We start from the raw sequence: 20,000 nt of genomic DNA on the forward strand, positions 1-20,000 counted from the left end.
TAAATAGGGTATATGTAAATATGGTATATGTAAATAGGGTATATGTAAGTAGGGCTGTATGTAAATAGGGCTGTATGTAAATAGGGTATATGTAAATAGGGCTGTATGTAAATATGGTATATGTAAATAGGGTATATGTAAATAGGGTATATGTAAATATGGTATATGTAAATAGGGTATATGTAAATAGGGTTTTATGTAAATAGTGTATATGTAAATAGAGTTTATGTAAATAGGGCTGTATGTAAATAGTGCATATGGAAATAGGGGTGTGTGTAAATAGGGTATATGTAAATAGGGCTGTATGTAAATAGGGTATATGTAAATAGGGCTGTATGTAAATATGGTATATGTAAATAGGGATGTATGTAAATAGGGATGTATGTAAATAGGGTATATGTAAATAGGGTATATGTAAATATGGTATATGTAAATATGGTATATGTAAATAGGGTATATGTAAATAGGGCTGTATGTAAATATGGTATATGTAAGTAGGGCTGTATGTAAATAGGGGTGTATGTAAATATGGTATATGTAAATAGGGTATATGTAAATAGGGTATATGTAAATATGGTATATGTAAATAGGGTATATGTAAATAGGGTTGTGTGTAAATAGGGTTGTATGTATTTCTGTCTGTTTTTTCATCTGTCTTCTCTACTGTTACACTTCTGTTCAGCCAAGTCCAAGAGAGGAGAACTGGCAAGTAAGCATTTCACTGTGTTGTCTACACCTCGCTGTTTGTGGTCCTCTCCTTTCCTTTCCTCTCCTTTTCTCTCCTTTCCTTTCCTCTCCTCTCTCTCCGATCCTCTCTTCTCCTCTCCTCTCCTCTCCTCTCCTCTCCTCTCCTCTCCTCTCCTCTCCTCTCCTCTCCTCTTCTCTTCTCCTCTCTTCTCCTCTCCTCTCCTTTCCTCTCCTCTCCTCTCCTCTCTTCTCCTCTCCTCTCCTCTCCTCTCCTCACCTCTCTCCTCTCCTCTCTCTCTTCTCTTCTCTTCTCTTCTCTTCTCTTCTCTTCTCTTCTCTTCTCTTCTCTTCTCTTCTCTTCTCTTCTCCTCTCCTCTCCTCTCCTCTCCTCTCCTCTCCTCTCCTCTCTTCTCTTCTCCTCTCTTCTCCTCTCCTCTCCTCTCCTCTCCTTTCCTCTCATTTCCTCTCCTTTCCTCTCCGTTTCTCTCCTCTCCTCTCCTCTCCTCTCCTTTCCTTTCCCCTCCTTTCATCTCCTCTCCTCTCCTCTCCTCTCATCTCCTCTCCTCTCCTCTCATCTCATCTCCTCTCCTCTCCTCTCCTCTCCTCTCCTCTCCTCTCCTCTCCTCTCCTCTCATCTCCTCTCCTCTCCTCTCCTCTCCTCTCCTCTCCTCTCCTCTCCTCTCCTCTCCTCTCCTCTCCTCTCCTCTCATCTCCTCTCCTCTCCTCTCCTCTCCTCTCCTCTCATCTCATCTCCTCTCCTCTCCCTCCTCTCATCTCCTCTCCTCTCCTCTCCTCTCCTCTCCTCTCCTCTCCTCTCATCTCATCTCCTCTCCTCTCCTCTCCTCTCCTCTCCTCTCCTCTGCTCTCCTCTCCTCTCCTTTCCTTTCCTTTCCTTTCCCCTCCTTTCCCCTCCTTTCCTTTCCTCTCCTCTCCCTCTCCTCTCCTCTCCTCTCCTCTCCTCTCCTCTGCTCTGCTCTCCTTTCCTCTCCTTTTCTCTCCTCTCCTCTCCTCTCCTCTCCTCTCCTTTCCTTTCCCCTCCTTTCCTCTCCTTTCATCTCCTCTCCTCTCCTCTCATCTCCTCTCCTCTCCTCTCTTTTCCTCTGCTCCCCTCTCCTTTCCTTTCCCCTCCTTTCCTCTCCTTTCATCTCCTCTCCTCTCCTCTACTCTACTCTCCTCTCCTCTCCTTTCCTCTGCTCTTCTTTCCTCTGCTTTCCTTTCCTCTGCTCTTCTTTCCTCTCCTCTCCTCCCTCTTTCTTCTTCTTTCCTCTGCTCTCCTCTCCTTTCCTTTCCCCTCCTTTCCTCTCCTTTCATCTCCTCTCCTCTCCTCTCCTCTCCTCTCCTCTCCTCTGCTCTCCTCTCCTTTCCTCTCCTCTGCTCTACTCTCCTTTCCTCTCCTCTCCTTCCCTTTGCTCTCCTTTACTCTAATTTCCTTTCCTCTTATCTCCTTTCCTCTCCTCCTCTTCCCCTCTCCTCCTTCTTTCCTCTGCTCTCCTTTCCTCTGCTTTCCTTTCCTCTGCTTTCCTTTCCTCTCCTCTCCTTTCCTCTGCTCTTCTTTCCTCTGCTCTTCTTTCCTCTGCTCTTCTTTCCTCTCCTCTCCTTTCCTCTGCTTTCCTTTCCTCTGCTTTCCTTTCCTCTGCTTTCCTTTCCTCTGCTTTCCTTTCCTCTCCTCTCCTCTCTTCTCTTCTCTTCTCCTCTCTTCTCCTCTCCTCTCCTCTCCTTTCTTCTCCTCTCCTCTCCTCTCCTTTCCTCTCCTTTCCTCTCCTTTCCTCTCCTTTTCTCTCCTCTCCTCTCCTCTCCTCTCCTTTCCTTTCCCCTCCTTTCATCTCCTCTCCTCTCCTCTCCTCTCCTCTCATCTCCTCTACTCTCCTCTGCTCTCCTCTCCTCTCCTTTCCTTTCCTTTCTTTCATCTTTCCTTTCCTCTCCTCTCCTCTCCTCTCCTCTCCTCTCCTCTCCTCTCCTCTCTTCTCCTCTCCTCTCCTATCATCTCCTCTCCTCTGCTCTGCTCTGCTCTCCTCTCCTTTCCTTTCCTTTCCTTTCCTCTCCTCTCCTCTCCTCTCCCTCTCCTCTCCTCTCCTCTCCTCTCCTCTCCTCTCCTCTCCTCTCCTCTCTCTCTCTGCTCTGCTCTGCTCTGCTCTGCTCTCTCTCCTTCTCTCTCCTCTTTCTCTCCTCTGCTCTCCTCTCCTCTCCTTTCACTCTCTCTCCTTTCCTTTGCTCTCCTTTACTCTCATTTCCTTTCCTCTTCTCTCCTTTCCTCTCCTCAAATCAAATCAAATGAAATTTATTTATATAGCCCTTCGTACATCAGCTGATATCTCAAAGTGCTGTACAGAAACCCAGCCTAAAACCCCAAACAGCAAACAATGCAGGTGTAAAAGCACGGTGGCTAGGAAAAACTCCCTAGAAAGGCCAAAACCTAGGAAGAAACCTAGAGAGGAACCGGGCTATGTGGGGTGGCCAGTCCTCTTCTGGCTGTGCCGGGTAGAGATTATAACAGAACATGACCAAGATGTTCAAATGTTCATAAATGACCAGCATGGTCGAATAATAATAAGGCAGAACAGTTGAAACTGGAGCAGCAGCAGTCAGGTGGAATGGGGACAGCAAGGAGCCATCATGTCAGGTAGTCCTGGGGCACTGTCCTAGGGCTCAGGTCCTCGAGAGAGAGAGAAAGAAAGAGAGAATTAGAGAGAGCATATGTGGGGTGGCCAGTCCTCTTTTGGCTGTGCGGGTGGAGATTATAACAGAACGTGGCCAAGATGTTCAAATGTTCATAAATGACCCAGCATGGTTGAATAATAGTAAGGCAGAACAGTTGAAACTGGAGCAGGAGCATGGCCAGGTGGACTGGGGACAGCAAGGAGTCCTCATGTCAGGTAGTCCTGGGACATGGTCCTAGGGCCCAGGCCAGTTGAAACTGGAGCAGCAGCATGGCCAGGTGGACTGGGGACAGCAAGGAGTCATCATGTCAGGTAGTCCTGGGGCATGGTCCTAGGGCTCAGGTCCTCCGAGAGAGAGAAAGAAAGAGAGAAGGAGAGAATTAGAGAACGCACACTTAGATTCACACAGGACACCGAATAGGACAGGAGAAGTACTCCAGATATAACAAACTGACCCTAGCCCCCCGACACATAAACTACTGCAGCATAAATACTGGAGGCTGAGACAGGAGGGGCCTCTTCCCCTCTCCTCCCTCTTTCCTCTCCTCTTCTTTCCTCTCCTCTTCTTTCCTCTCCTCTCCTTTCCTCTGCTCTTCTTTCCTCTGCTTTCCTTTCCTCTCCTCTTCTTTCCTCTACTCTACTCTCCTCTCCTCTCCTTTCCTCTGCTCTTCTTTCCTCTGCTTTCCTTTCCTCTGCTCTTCTTTCCTCTCCTCTCCTCCCTCTTTCTTCTTCTTTCCTCTGCTCTCCTCTCCTTTCCTTTCCCCTCCTTTCCTCTCCTTTCATCTCCCTCTCCTCTCCTCTCCTTTCCTCTGCTCCCCTCTCCTTTCCTTTCCCTCCTTTCCTCTCCTTTCATCTCCTCTCCTCTCTCTCCTCTCCCTCTCCTCTCCTTTCCTCTGCTCTCCTCTCCTTTCCTTTCCCCTCCTTTCATCTCCTCTCCTCTCCTCTCATCTCTCCTCTCCTCTCCTCTCCCTCTCCTCTCCTCTGCTCTCCTCTCCTCTCCTTTCCTCTCCTCTCCTTTCCTTTGCCTCCTTTACTCTCATTTCCTTTCCTCTTATCTCCTTTCCTCTCCTCCTCTTCCCCCTCTCCTCCCTCTTTCCTCTCCTCTTCTTTCCTCTCCTCTCCCTCTCCTTTCCTCTGCTCTTCTTTCCTCTGCTTTCCTTTCCTCTGCTTTCCTTTCCTCTGCTCTTCTTTCCTCTGCTTTCCTTTCCTCTGCTCTTCTTTCCTCTGCTTTCCTTTCCTCTGCTCTTCTTTCCTCTGCTATCCTTTCCTCTCCTTTCCTTTCCGTTACTTTCCTTCCTCTCCTCTCCTCCCTCTTTCTTCTCCTTTCCTCTGCTCACCTCTCCTTTCCTTTCATCTCCTCTTCTTTTCCTCTTTCCTCTCCTTTCCTTTCCTCTCCTTTCCTTTCCGTTACTCTTCCTTTTCCCTCCTCCTCTCCTTTCCTTTCCCCTTTCTCCCTCTCTTTCTTTCCCTCTGCTCACCTCTCATTTCCCTTGATCTCCTCTTCTTTCCTCTCCCTCTCCATTCCTCTGCTCGGCTCTCCTCTTCTCTTCTCTTCTCTTCTCCTCTCATCTTCTCTCCTTTCCTCTTCTCTTGTTGCTTGAAAATCCTACCCTCTCTTCTCATCTCTCTTCATATCCTACACTCTCTTCTCATCTCTCTACATATCCTACACTCTCTTCTCATCTCTCTTCATATCCTACACTCTCTTCTCGTCTCTCTTCATATCCTACCCTCTCTTCTCGTCTCTCTTCATATCCTACACTCTCTTCTCGTCTCTCTACATATCCTACCCTCTCTTCTCATCTCTCTTCATATCCTACCCTCTCTTCTCGTCTCTCTTCATATCCTACACTCTCTTCTCGTCTCTCTACATATCCTACCCTCTCTTCTCATCTCTCTTCATATCCTACACTCTCTTCTCGTCTCTCTGCATATCCTACCCTCTCTTCTCATCTCTCTTCATATCCTACCCTCTCTTCTCATCTCTCTTCATATCCTACACTCTCTTCTCGTCTCTCTACATATCCTACCCTCTCTTCTCATCTCTCTTCATATCCTACCCTCTCTTCATCTCTCTTCTTGTCTCTCTTCATATCCTACCCTCTCTTCTCGTCTCTCTACATAACCTACCCTCTCTTCTCGTCTCTCTACATATCCTACACTCTCCTCATCTCTCTTCTTGTCTCTCTTCATATCCTACATTCTCTTCTCGTCTCTCATCTTCTCTCTTCTCGTCTCTCTTCATATCCTACACTCTCTTCTTGTCTCTCTACATATCCTAAACTCTCCTCTCGTCTCTCTTCTCGTCTCCCATAATATCCAACACTCTCTTCATGTCTCTCTACATTGACATGTTAGTCATTTAGCAGACGCTCTTATCCAGAGCCACTTACAGTTAGCTCACTCATTCTGATTCAGGAGAGAGGGAGGAGAGGAGAGAGTGAGGAGAGGCATGAGAGGGGATGAGAGGGGGAGGCATGAGAGGAGGTGAGGGATGAGAGGAGGAGAGGAGGTGAGGGTGGAGAGGAGGAGAGGAGGGAGGTGAGGGATGAGAGTGAGGAGAGGAGGAGAGGGATGAGAGGAGGAGAGAGGGATGAGGAGGAGGAGAGGGATGAGAGGAGAGGAGGAGAGAAGGATGAGAGGAGAAGAGGAGACATGGTTGAGAAAGGGGAGAGAGGAGGGAGAGGAGAGGAGAAGAGAGGAGGGAGGAGAGGAGAGAGATATGAGAAAGAGGAGATAGGAGAGAGAGAGGAGGAGAGGAGGAGGAGAGAGGAGAGCGATATGAGAAAGGGGAGAGGGAGGGCAGAGAGGAGAGAGGAGCGGAGGAGAGATATGAGAAAGAGGAGAGAGAAGAGAGGGATGAGAAAGGGGGAGAGAGGAGGGCAGAGAGGAGAGGAGAGATATGAGAAAGGGGAGAGAGAGGAGGGAGGAAGAGAGATATGAGAAAGAGGAGAGGAGAGGGATGAGAAAGGGGAGAGAGGGAGAGGGAGAGAGGGAGGAGAGGAGAGGATATGAGAAAGAGGGAGAGGAGAGGATATGAGAAAGGGGAGAGGGAGGAGTAGGAGAGATATGAGAAAGAGGGAGAGGGATGAGAAAGGGGAGAGGGAGGAGAGGAGAGGGAGAGGAGAGGGAGAGGAGGAGAGAGGAGAGGAGGAGAGATATGAGAAGGGGAGAGAGGAGAGATGGATGAGAGGGGAGAGAGGAGAGGAGAGGAGGAGGAGAGGAGGAGATGGATGGAGGGGAGAGAGGAGAGGAGAGAGGAGAGAGGAGAGGAGAGAGGAGGAGAGAGGAGGAGAGGAGAGATATGAGAAAGGGGAGAGAGGAGGAGAGGAGAAAGGGGAGAGAGGAGAGAGGGGAGAGGGATGAGAAAGGGGAGAGAGGAGAGGAGTGAGGATAGGAGGAGAGAGGGATGAGAAAGGGGAGAGAGGAGAGGAGAGGAGAGCAGCAGTACCTGGACCATACAGCTCCACTAAATGGACACCATTTTCCCTGAGGGAAACAGTGTAGAGTATATCCACCACATCTCCACTACACTACATTACAGCCTTCCCTACCAGGCCACACAGCTAGCATGTTCCACTCTGGTCCCACTATCTGTCCTTCCTCACAAAGTGTACACTTGTTCCCTTCAGTGATCTGAAAGGAAAGGACTCGAATGAGAAATAGGAGACTCCCACATGGGATGTAGTGAACGAGTGCACACTTCAGGAATACGGGTATATTATTGGTAGGCCTGCTATGATAGCTAATAACAGGAAGACAGACCAGCTAGCAGACTACAGTTACCATGGTTACATTCACACAGCCAGCTAGCAGACTACAGTATTACTGTCACACAGTTACCATGGTTACATTCACACAGCCAGCTAGCAGACTACAGTATTACTGTCACACAGTTACCATGGTTACATTCACACAGCCAGCTAGCAGACTACAGTATTACCGTCACACAGTTACCATGGTTACATTACCGTCTCCTCCTCCTCATCCCTCCTCACCCCTCCTCACCCCCTTCTGTCTCTCCCTCCTCACCCCTCGTCACCCCCTTCTGTCTCCCCCTCCTCACCCCCTTCTGTCTCTCCCTCCTCACCCCTCCTCACCCACTTCTGTCTCCCCCTCCTCACCCCTCCTCACCCCCTTCTGTCTCTCCCTCCTCACCCCTCTCCACCCCTTCTGTCTCCCCATCCTCACCCCCTATGTCTCCCCCTCCTCCCCCCTCCTCACCCCCTTCTGTCTCTCCCTCCTCACCCCTCCTCACCCCCTTCTGTCTCCCCCTCCTCACCCCCTTCTGTCTCCCCCTCCTCACCCCTCCTCACCCCCTTCTCTCTCTATCAATAGATCATGTCATAGCCTTTACTTACTGTCTACCTCTCAATCTCTCTATCTCTCTACCTCAACCTCTCTCTCTCTCTCTCTCTCTCTCTCTCTCTCTCTCTCTCTCTCTCTCTCTCTGTCTCTCTCTCTCTCTCTCTCTCTCTCTCTCTCTCTCTCTCGCTCTCTGCTCTCTCTCTCTCTCTCTCTCTCTCTCTCTCTCTCTCTCTCTCTCTCTCTCTCTCTCTCTCTCTCTCTCTCTCTCTCCCCTCTTCTCCAGGTGAGATGGAGGAGTTGGAGGCTATCTGGCTAACAGGCATCTGTCACAATGAGAAGAACGAGGTGATGTCCAGTCAGCTGGATATAGACAACATGGCCGGAGTGTTTTACATGCTGGCTACCGCCATGGGCCTGTCTCTAATTACCTTCATATCAGAACACCTCTTCTACTGGAGGCTGAGATACTGTTTCACTGGAGTCTGTAATGGACGACCTGGTCTGCTCTTCACCATCAGCAGGGTAAGACTGAAGGGTACTGGGTGGGGGTTAGGGTACTGGGTAGGGGTTAGGGTACTGGGTAGGGTACTGGGTAGGGGTTAGGGTACTGGGTAGTGGTTAGGGTACTGGGTAGTGGTTAGGGTACTGGGTAGGGGTTAGGGTACTGGGTGGTGGTTAGGGTACTGGGTGGTGGTTAGGGTACTGGGTAGGGGTTAGGGTACTGGGTAGGGGTTAGGGTGTAGAATGTAGGGGTTAGGGTGTAGAATGTATGGGTTAGGGTGTAGAATGTAGGGGCTAGGGTACTGGGTAGGGGTTAGGGTACTGGGTAGGGGTTAGGATGTAGAATGTAGGGGTTAGGGTACTGGGTAGGGGTTAGGGAACTTGGTAGGGGTTAGGGTACTGGGTAGGGGTTAGGGTACTGGGTAGGGGTTAGGGGACTGGGTAGGGGTTAGGGTACTGTGTAGGGGTTAGGGAGTAGAATGTAGGGGTTAGGGTGTAGAATGTAGGGGCTAGGGTACTGGGTAGGGGTTAGGGTACTGGGTCGGGGCTAGGGTACTGGGTAGGGGTTAGGGTACTGGGTAGGGGTTAGGGTACTGGGTAGGGGTTAGGGTACTGGGTAGGGGTTAGGGTGTAGAATGTAGGGGTTATGGTACTGGGTAGGGGTTAGGGTACTGGGTAGGGGTTAGGGTACTGGGTAGGGGTTAGGGTACTGGGTAGGGGTTATGGGACTGGGTAGGGGTTGGGCTACTGGGTAGGGGTTAGGGTACTGGTAGGGGTTAGGGTACTGGGTAGGGGTTAGGGTACTGGGTAGGGGTTAGGGTGTAGAATGTAGGGGTTATGGTACTGGGTAGGGGTTAGGGTACTGGGTAGGGGTAGGGTACTGGGTAGGGGTTAGGGTACTGGGTAGGGGTTATTCTGGGGACTGGGTAGGGGTTAGGTTGTAGAATGCAGTGGTTAGGGTGTAGAATGTAGGGGTTAGGGTGTAGAATGTAGGGTCTAGGGTACTGGGTAGGGTTAGGGTGTAGAATGTAGGGGTTAAGGTGTAGAATGTCTGGGGCTAGGATACTGAGTAGGGTTAGGGTGTAGAATGTAGGGGTTAAGATGTAGAATGTAGGGTTTAGGGTGTAGAATATAGGGGTTAGAGTGTAGAATGTAGGGGTTAAGGTGTAGAATGTAGGGGCTAGGGTACTGGGTAGGGGTTAGGGTATAGAATGTAGGTGTACATCACCTCACCCTCTGTCTCTTTTCTCTATTCTGCTCCTACATCACCTCACCCTCTGTCTCTGTTCTCTATTCTGCTCCTACATCACCTCACCCTCTGTCTCTGTTCTCTATTCTGCTCCTACATCACCTCACCCTCTGTCTCTGTTCTCTATTCTGCTGCCCTACATCACCTCACCCTCTGTCTCTGTTCTCTATTCTGCTCCTACATCACCTCACCCTCTGTCTCTGTTCTCTATTCTGCTCCTACATCACCTCACCCTCTGTCTCTGTTCTCTATTCTGCTCCTACATCACCTCACCCTCTGTCTCTGTTCTCTATTCTGCTCCTACATCACCTCACCCTCTGTCTCTGTTCTCTATTCTGCTCCTACATCACCTCACCCTCTGTCTCTGTTCTCTATTCTGCTCCTACATCATCACCCTCTGTCTCTGTTCTCTATTCTGCTCCTACATCACCTCACCCTCTGTCTCTGTTCTCTATTCTGCTCCTACATCACCTCACCCTCTGTCTCTGTTCTCTATTCTGCTCCTACATCACCTCACCCTCTGTCTCTGTTCTCTATTCTGCTCCTACATCACCTCACCCTCTGTCTCTGTTCTCTATTCTGCTCCTACATCACCTCACCCTCTGTCTCTGTTCTCTATTCTGCTCTGTTCTCTATTCTGCTCCCTACATCACCTCACCCTCTGTCTCTGTTCTCTATTCTGCTCCTACATCACCTCACCCTCTGTCTCTGTTCTCTATTCTGCTCCTACATCACCTCACCCTCTGTCTCTGTTCTCTATTCTGCTCCTACATCACCTCACCCTCTGTCTCTGTTCTCTATTCTGCTCCTACATCACCTCACCCTCTGTCTCTGTTCTCTATTCTGCTCCTACATCACCTCACCCTCTGTCTCTGTTCTCTATTCTGCTCCTACATCACCTCACCCTCTGTCTCTGTTCTCTATTCTGCTCCTACATCACCTCACCCTCTGTCTCTGTTCTCTATTCTGCTCCTACATCACCTCACCCTCTGTCTCTGTTCTCTATTCTGCTCTTACATCACCTCACCCTCTGTCTCTGTTCTCTATTCTGCTCCTACATCACCTCACCCTCTGTCTCTGTTCTCTATTCTGCTCCTACATCACCTCACCCTCTGTCTCTGTTCTCTATTCTGCTCCTACATCACCTCACCCTCTGTCTCTGTTCTCTATTCTGCTCCTACATCACCTCACCCTCTGTCTCTGTTCTCTATTCTGCTCCTACATCACCTCACCCTCTGTCTCTGTTCTCTATTCTGCTCCTACATCACCTCACCCTCTGTCTCTGTTCTCTATTCTGCTCCTACATCACCTCACCCTCTGTCTCTGTTCTCTATTCTGCTCCTACATCACCTCACCCTCTACCTCTGTTCTCTATTCTGCTCCTACATCACCTCACCCTCTGTCTCTGTTCTCTATTCTGCTCCTACATGACATCACCCTCTGTCTCTGTTCTCTATTCTGCTCCTACATCACCTCACCCTCTGTCTCTGTTCTCTATTCTGCTCCTACATCACCTCACCCTCTGTCTCTGTTCTCTATTCTGCTCCTACATCACCTCACCCTGTCTCTGTTCTCTATTCTGCTCCTACATCACATCACCCTCTGTCTCTGTTCTCTATTCTGCTCCTACATCACCTCACCCTCTGTCTCTGTTCTCTATTCTGCTCCTACATCACCTCACCCTCTGTCTCTGTTCTCTATTCTGCTCCTACATCACCTCACCCTCTGTCTCTGTTCTCTATTCTGCTCCTGTACTTTACTAGCCATCCTTTCTCTGCCTGGGTTAGGGTCAGTCTGTTTCTACTGTCTCTGCCTGGGTTAGGACCAGTTTGTTTCTCCTGTCTCTCAGCCTGGGTTAGGACCAGTCTGTTTCTCCTTTCTCTGCATGGGTTAGGGCCAGTCTGTTTCTCCTGTCTCTGCCTGGGTTAGGGCCAGTCTGTTTCTACTGTCTCAGCCTGGGTTAGGGCCAGTCTGTTTCTCCTGTCTCTGCCTGGGTTAGGGCCAGTCTGTTTCTACTGTCTCTGCCTGGGTTAGGGCCAGTCTGTTTCTACTGTCTCTGCCTGGGTTAGGACCAGTCTGTTTCTACTGTCTCTGCCTGGGTTAGGACCAGTCTGTTTCTACTGTCTCTCAGCCTGGGTTAGGGCCATTCTGTTTCTCCTGTCTCTGCCTGGGTTAGGACCAGTCTGTTTCTACTGTCTCTGCCTGGGTTATGGCCAGTCTGTTTCTACTGTCTCAGCCTGGGTTAGGGCCAGTCTGTTTCTCCTGTCTCTGCCTGGGTTAGGGCCAGTCTGTTTCTACTGTCTCTGCCTGGGTTAGGGCCAGTCTGTTTCTCCTGTCTCTGCCTGGGTTAGGGCCAGTCTGTTTCTACTGTCTCTGCCTGGGTTAGGGCCAGTCTGTTTCTCCTGTCTCTGCCTGGGTTAGGGCCAGTCTGTTTCTCCTGTCTCTGCCTGGGTTAGGGCCAGTCTGTTTCTCCTTTCTCTGCCTGGGTTAGGGCCAGTCTGTTTCTACTGTCTCTGCCTGGGTTAGGGCCAGTCTGTTTCTCCTGTCTCTGCCTGGGTTAGGGCCAGTCTGTTTCTCCTGTCTCTGCCTGGGTTAGGGCCAGTCTCTTTCTACTGTCTCTCAGCCTGGGTTAGGACCAGTCTGTTTCTCCTGTCTCTCAGCCTGGGTTAGGGCCAGTCTGTTTCTACTGTTTCTCAGCCTGGGTTAGGGCCAGTCTGTTTCTCCTGTCTCTGCCTGGGTTAGGGCCAGTCTGTTTCTCCTGTCTCTGCCTGGGTTAGGGCCAGTCTGTTTCTCCTGTCTCTGCCTGGGTTAGGGCCAGTCTGTTTCTACTGTCTCTGCCTGGGTTAGGACCAGTCTGTTTCTACTGTCTCTGCCTGGGTTAGGGCCAGTCTGTTTCTACTGTCTCTGCCTGGGTTAGGACCAGTCTGTTTCTACTGTCTCTGCCTGGGTTAGGGCCAGTCTGTTTCTACTGTCTCTGCCTGGGTTAGGACCAGTCTGTTTCTCCTGTCTCAGCCTGGATTAGGGCCAGTCTGTTTCTCCTGTCTCAGCCTGGGTTAGGACCAGTCTGTTTCTACTGTCTCTGCCTGGGTTAGGGACCAGTCTGTTTCTACTGTCTCTGCCTGGGTTAGGGCCAGTCTGTTTCTCCTGTCTCTGCCTGGGTTAGGACCAGTCTGTTTCTCCTGTCTCTGCCTGGGTTAGGGCCAGTCTCTTTCTACTGTCTCCTAGCCTGGTTAGGGCCAGTCTCTTTCTACTGTCTCCTAGCCTGGGTTAGGGCCAGTCTCTTTCTACTGCCTCAGCCTGGGTTAGGGCCAGTCTCTTTCTACTGTCTCCTAGCCAGGGTTAGGGCCAGTCTCTTTCTACTGTCTCAGCCTGGGTTAGGACCAGTCTGTTTCTCCTGTCTCTGCCTGGATTAGGGGCCAGTCAGTTTCTCCTGTCTCTGCCTGGATTAGGGCCAGTCTCTTTCTACTGTCTCTGCCTGGATTAGGGGCCAGTCTGTTTCTCCTGTCTCTGCCTGGGTTAGGGCCAGTCTGTTTCTACTGTCTCTGCCTGGGTTAGGACCAGTCTGTTTCTCCTGTCTCTGCCTGGATTAGGGCCAGTCTCTTTCTACTGTCTCTGCCTGGGTTAGGGCCAGTCTCTTTCTACTGTCTCAGCCTGGGTTAGGGCCAGTCTATTTCTATTGTCTTAGCCTGGGTTAGGGCCAGTCTGTTTCTACTGTCTCCTAGCCTGGGTTAGGGCCAGTCTCTTTCTACTGTCTCCTAGCCTGGGTTAGGGCCAGTCTCTTTCTACTGTCTCAGCCTGGGTTAGGGCCAGTCTGTTTCTCCTGTCTCTGCCTGGGTTAGGGCCAGTCTGTTTCTATTGTCTTAGCCTGGGTTAGGGCCAGTCTGTTTCTATTGTCTTAGCCTGGATTAGGGCCAGTCTGTTTCTATTGTCTCAGCCTGGGTTAGGGCCAGTCTGTTTCTCCTGTCTCTCAGCCTGGGTTAGGGCCAGTCTGTTTCTCCTGTCTCTCAGCCTGGGTTAGGGCCAGTCTCTTTCTACTGTCTCTTAGCCTGGGTTAGGGCCAGTCTGTTTCTACAGTCTCAGTCTGGCTTAGGGCCAGTCTTGTTCTACTGTCTCTTAGCCTGGGTTAGGGCCAGTCTGTTTCTCCTGTCTCTGCCTGGGTTAGGGCCAGTCTGTTTCTCCTGTCTCTGCCTGGGTTAGGGCCAGTCTTGTTCTACTGTCTCTTAGCCTGGGTTACGGCCAGTCTCTTTCTACTGTCTCTCAGCCTGGGTTAGGGCCAGTCTCTTTCTACTGTCTCTTACCCTGGGTTAGGGCCAGTCTCTTTCTACTGTCTCAGCCTGGGTTAGGGCCGGTCTCTTTCTACTGTCTCTCAGCCTGGGTTAAGGCCAGTCTCTTCCACTGTCTCATACCCTGCTTTAGGGCCAGTCTCTTTCTACTGTCTCTTAGCCTGGGTTAGGACCTGTCTGTTTCTACTGTCTCTTAGCCTGGGTTAGGGCCAGTCTGTTTCTACTGTCTCTTAGCCTGGGTTAGGGCCAGTCTGTTTCTATTGTCTCTCAGCCTGGGTTAGGGCCGGTCTCTTTCTACTGTCTCTCAGCCTGGGTTAGGGCCAGTCTGTTTCTACTGTCTCTCAGCCTGGGTTAGGGCCAGTCTCTTTCTACTGTCTCTTAGCCTGGGTTAGGACCTGTCTGTTTCTACTGTCTCTTAGCCTGGGTTAGGGCCAGTCTCTGGCACACACTCTGCTCTGACACCCCTCTTCCCACCCTGACAACATCTCCTCCCACCCTGACACCCCTTCTCCTACGCTGACACCCCTCCTCCTACCCTGACTAACCTCTTCCTACCCTGATACCTCTCCTCCTACCCTGAAACCCCCTCCTCCTACCCTGACACCCCTCATCCTACCCTGACACCCTCTCCTACCCTGACACCCCGTCCTCCTTCCCTGACACACCTCTCCTACCCTGACACCCTGTTGACTCCAGTTTATTTATCAGTCATGTCCCTCGTGTTGACTCCAGTTAATTTATCAGTCATGTCCCTCGTGTTGACTCTAGTTCATTTATCAGTCATGTCCCTCGTGTTGACTCCAGTTCATTTATCAGTCATGTCCCTCGTGTTGACTCCAGTTTATGTATCAGTCATGTCCCTCGTGTTGACTCCAGTTAATTTATCAGTCATGTCCCTCGTGTTGACTCCAGTTTATGTATCAGTCATGTCCCTCGTGTTGACTCCAGTTTATGTATCAGTCATGTCCCTCGTGTTGACTCCAGTTTATGTATCAGTCATGTCCCTCGTGTTGACTCCAGTTTATGTATCAGTCATGTCCCTCGTGTTGACTCCAGTTTATTTATCAGTCATGTCCCTCGTGTTGACTCCAGTTTATTTATCAGTCATGTCCCTCGTGTTGACTCCAGTTTATGTATCAGTCATGTCCCTCGTGTTGACTCCAGTTAATATATCAGTCATGTCCCTCGTGTTGACTCCAGTTTATGTATCAGTCATGTCCCTGGTGTTGAATCCAGTTTATTTATCAGTCATGTCCCTCGTGTTGAATCCAGTTCATTTATCAGTCATGTCCCTCGTGTTGACTCCAGTTTATTTATCAGTCATGTCCCTCGTGTTGAATCCAGTTCATTTATCAGTCATGTCCCTCGTGTTGAATCCAGTTCATTTATCAGTCATGTCCCTCGTGTTGACTCCAGTTTATTTATCAGTCATGTCCCTCGTGTTGAATCCAGTTCATTTATCAGTCATGTCCCTCGTGTTGAATCCAGTTCATTTATCAGTCATGTCCTCGTGTTGACTCCAGTTTATGTATCAGTCATGTCCCTGGTGTTGAATCCAGTTTATTTATCAGTCATGTCCCTCGTGTTGAATCCAGTTCATTTATCAGTCATGTCCCTCGTGTTGACTCCAGTTTATTTATCAGTCATGTCCCTCGTGTTGAATCCAGTTCATTTATCAGTCATGTCCCTCGTGTTGACTCCAGTTCATTTATCAGTCATGTCCCTCGTGTTGACTCCAGTTCATTTATCAGTCATGTCCCTCGTGTTGATACCAGTTTATGTATCAGTCATGTCCCTCGTGTTGACTCCAGTTTATGTATCAGTCATGTCCCTCGTGTTGACTCTAGTTAATTTATCAGTCATGACCCTCATGTTGACTCCAGTTTATGTATCAGTCATGTCCCTCGTGTTGACTCCAGTTTATGTATCAGTCATGTCCCTCGTGTTGACTCTAGTTAATTTATCAGTCATGTCCCTCGTGTTGATACCAGTTTATGTATCAGTCATGTCCCTCGTGTTGATACCAGTTTATGTATCAGTCATGTCCCTCGTGTTGATACCAGTTTATGTATCAGTCATGTCCCTCGTGTTGATACCAGTTCATGTATCAGTCATGTCCCTCGTGTTGACTCCAGTTTATGTATCAGTCATGTCCCTCGTGTTGACTCCAGTTCATTTATCAGTCATGTCCCTCGTGTTGACTCCAGTTCATTTATCAGTCATGTCCCTCGTGTTGACTCCAGTTCATTTATCAGTCATGTCCCTCGTGTTGATACCAGTTTATGTATCAGTCATGTCCCTCGTGTTGATACCAGTTTATGTATCAGTCATGTCCCTCGTGTTGACTCCAGTTCATTTATCAGTCATGTCCCTCATGTTGACTCCAGTTCATGTATCAGTCATGTCCCTCGTGTTGATACCAGTTTATCAGTCATGTCCCTCGTGTTGACTCCCATGTATCAGTCATGTCCCTCGTGTTGATACCAGTTTATGTATCAGTCATGTCCCTCGTGTTGACTCCAGTTCATTTATCAGTCATGTCCCTCGTGTTGACTCCAGTTAATTTATCAGTCATGTCCCTCGTGTTGATACCAGTTTATCAGTCATGTCCCTCGTGTTGACTCCCATGTATCAGTCATGTCCCTCGTGTTGACTCCAGTTAATTTATCAGTCATGTCCCTCGTGTTGATACCAGTTTATCAGTCATGTCCCTCGTGTTGACTCCCATGTATCAGTCATGTCCCTCGTGTTGACTCCAGTTCATTTATCAGTCATGTCCCTCGTGTTGACTCCAGTTCATTTATCAGTCATGTCCCTCGTGTTGACTCCAGTTCATTTATCAGTCATGTCCCTCGTGTTGACTCCAGTTTATGTATCAGTCATGTCCCTCGTGTTGACTCCAGTTCATTTATCAGTCATGTCCCTCGTGTTGACTCCAGTTTATGTATCAGTCATGTCCCTCGTGTTGACTCCAGTTCATTTATCAGTCATGTCCCTCGTGTTGACTCCAGTTTATGTATCAGTCATGTCCCTCGTGTTGACTCCAGTTCATTTATCAGTCATGTCCCTCGTGTTGACTCCAGTTCATTTAACAGTCATGTCCCTCGTGTTGACTCCAGTTTATGTATCAGTCATGTCCCTCGTGTTGACTCCAGTTCATTTATCAGTCATGTCCCTGGTGTTGACTCCAGTTCATTTATCAGTCATGTCCCTCGTGTTGACTCCAGTTCATTTATCAGTCATGTCCCTGGTGTTGACTCCAGTTCATTTATCAGTCATGTCCCTCGTGTTGACTCCAGTTCATTTATCAGTCATGTCCCTCGTGTTGACTCCAGTTCATTTATCAGTCATGTCCCTGGTGTTGACTCCAGTTCATTTATCAGTCATGACCCTCGTGTTGACTCCAGTTTATTTATCAGTCATGTCCCTCGTGTTGACTCCAGTTCATTTATCAGTCATGTCCCTCGTGTTGACTCCAGTTTATTTATCAGTCATGTCCCTCGTGTTGACTCCAGTTCATTTATCAGTCATGTCCCTCGTGTTGACTCCAGTTCATTTATCAGTCATGTCCCTGGTGTTGACTCCAGTTCATTTATCAGTCATGTCCCTGGTGTTGACTCCAGTTAATTTATCAGTCATGTCCCTGGTGTTGACTCCAGTTTATGTATCAGTCATGTCCCTCGTGTTGACTCCAGTTTATTTATCAGTCATGTCCCTCGTGTTGACTCCAGTTTATTTATCAGTCATGTCCCTCGTGTTGACTCCAGTTCATTTATCAGTCATGTCCCTCGTGTTGACTCCAGTTAATTTATCAGTCATGTCCCTCGTGTTGACTCCAGTTTATTTATCAGTCATGTCCCTCGTGTTGACTCCAGTTTATGTATCAGTCATGTCCCTCGTGTTGACTCCAGTTTATTTATCAGTCATGTCCCTCGTGTTGACTCCAGTTTATGTATCAGTCATGTCCCTCGTGTTGACTCCAGTTTATTTATCAGTCATGTCCCTCGTGTTGACTCCAGTTCATTTATCAGTCATGTCCCTCGTGTTGACTCCAGTTTATCAGTCATGTCCCTCGTGTTGACTCCAATTCATTTATCAGTCATGTCCCTGGTGTTGACTCCAGTTCATTTATCAGTCATGTCCCTCGTGTTGACTCCAGTTTATCAGTCATGTCCCTCGTGTTGACTCCAGTTCATTTATCAGTCATGTCCCTCGTGTTGACTCCAGTTTATTTATCAGTCATGTCCCTGGTGTTGACTCCAGTTCATTTATCAGTCATGTCCCTCATGTTGACTCCAGTTTATGTATCAGTCATGTCCCTCTTGTTGACTCCAGTTCATTTATCAGTCATGTCCCTCGTGTTGACTCCAGTTCATTTATCAGTCATGTCCCTCGTGTTGACTCCAGTTCATTTATCAGTCATGTCCCTCGTGTTAACTCCAGTTCATTTATCAGTCATGTCCCTCGTGTTGACTCTAGTTTATTTATCAGTCATGTCCCTCGTGTTAACTCCAGTTTATTTATCAGTCATGTCCCTCGTGTTGACTCCAGTTCATTTATCAGTCATGTCCCTCGTGTTAACTCCAGTTCATTTATCAGTCATGTCCCTCGTGTTAACTCCAGTTTATTTATCAGTCATGTCCCTCGTGTTGACTCCAGTTCATTTATCAGTCATGTCCCTCGTGTTGACTCCAGTTTATGTATCAGTCATGTCCCTCGTGTTGACTCCAGTTTATCTATCAGTCATGTCCCTCGTGTTGACTCTAGTTCATGTATCAGTCATGTCCCTCGTGTTGACTCCAGTTTATGTATCAGTCATGTCCCTCGTGTTGACTCCAGTTTATGTATCAGTCATGTCCCTCGTGTTGATACCAGTTTATGTATCAGTCATGTCCCTGGTGTTGACTCCAGTTCATTTATCAGTCATGTCCCTCGTGTTGACTCCAGTTTATGTATCAGTCATGTCCCTCATGTTGACTCCAGTTCATTTATCAGTCATGTCCCTGGTGTTGACTCCAGTTTATTTATCAGTCATGTCCCTCGTGTTGAATCCAGTTCATTTATCAGTCATGTCCCTCGTGTTGACTCCAGTTCATTTATCAGTCATGTCCCTCGTGTTGACTCCAGTTTATGTATCAGTCATGTCCCTCGTGTTGACTCCAGTTTATCATTCATGTCCCTCGTGTTGACTCCAGTTAATATATCAGCCATGTCCCTCGTGTTGACTCCAGTTCATTTATCAGTCATGTCCCTGGTGTTGACTCCAGTTTATGTATCAGTCATGTCCCTGGTGTTGACTCCAGTTTATGTATCAGTCATGTCCCTCGTGTTGACTCCAGTTTATTTATCAGTCATGTCCCTGGTGTTGACTCCAGTTCATTTATCAGTCATGTCCCTCGTGTTGACTCCAGTTCATTTATCAGTCATGTCCCTGGTGTTGACTCCAGTTCATTTATCAGTCATGTCCCTCGTGTTGACTCCAGTTTATCAGTCATGTCCCTCATGTTGACTCCAGTTTATGTATCAGTCATGTCCCTGGTGTTGACTCCAGTTCATTTATCAGTCATGTCCCTGGTGTTGACTCCAGTTTATGTATCAGTCATGTCCCTCGTGTTGACTCCAGTTTATTTATCAGTCATGTCCCTCGTGTTGACTCCAGTTTATCAGTCATGTCCCTCGTGTTGACTCCAGTTCATTTATCAGTCATGTCCCTGGTGTTGACTCCAGTTTATTTATCAGTCATGTCCCTCGTGTTGACTCCAGTTTATCAGTCATGTCCCTCGTGTTGACTCCAGTTCATTTATCAGTCATGTCCCTCGTGTTGACTCCAGTTCATTTATCAGTCATGTCCCTCATGTTGACTCCAGTTTATGTATCAGTCATGTCCCTGGTGTTGACTCCAGTTCATTTATCAGTCATGTCCCTCGTGTTGACTCCAGTTCATTTATCAGTCATGTCCCTCGTGTTGACTCTAGTTCATTTATCAGTCATGTCCCTGGTGTTGACTCCAGTTTATGTATCAGTCATGTCCCTCGTGTTGACTCCAGTTCATTTATCAGTCATGTCCCTGGTGTTGACTCCAGTTTATGTATCAGTCATGTCCCTCGTGTTGACTCCAGTTTATTTATCAGTCATGTCCCTCGTGTTGACTCCAGTTTATCAGTCATGTCCCTCGTGTTGACTCTAGTTTATGTATCAGTCATGTCCCTCGTGTTGACTCCAGTTTATCAGTCATGTCCCTCGTGTTGACTCTAGTTTATGTATCAGTCATGTCCCTCGTGTTGACTCCAGTTTATGTATCAGTCATGTCCCTGG

The 20,000-nt window shown here is 48.6% G+C and overlaps 1 protein-coding gene across 1 annotated transcript in view; it reads left to right on the forward strand.

Annotated features, from left to right (window-relative positions):
* Positions 1–20,000, forward strand: part of LOC118382932 (glutamate receptor ionotropic, NMDA 2A-like) — an 86,593-nt gene that overhangs the window by 38,243 nt on the left and 28,350 nt on the right. The window contains 1 exon segment of the mRNA XM_052517659.1: positions 7,936–8,174. Coding sequence (XP_052373619.1) covers positions 7,936–8,174 — 239 coding nt within the window.

Source organism: Oncorhynchus keta, unplaced genomic scaffold (genome assembly GCF_023373465.1).
Source record: "Oncorhynchus keta strain PuntledgeMale-10-30-2019 unplaced genomic scaffold, Oket_V2 Un_scaffold_9288_pilon_pilon, whole genome shotgun sequence".
NCBI classification, from domain to species: Eukaryota; Metazoa; Chordata; class Actinopteri; order Salmoniformes; family Salmonidae; genus Oncorhynchus; species Oncorhynchus keta.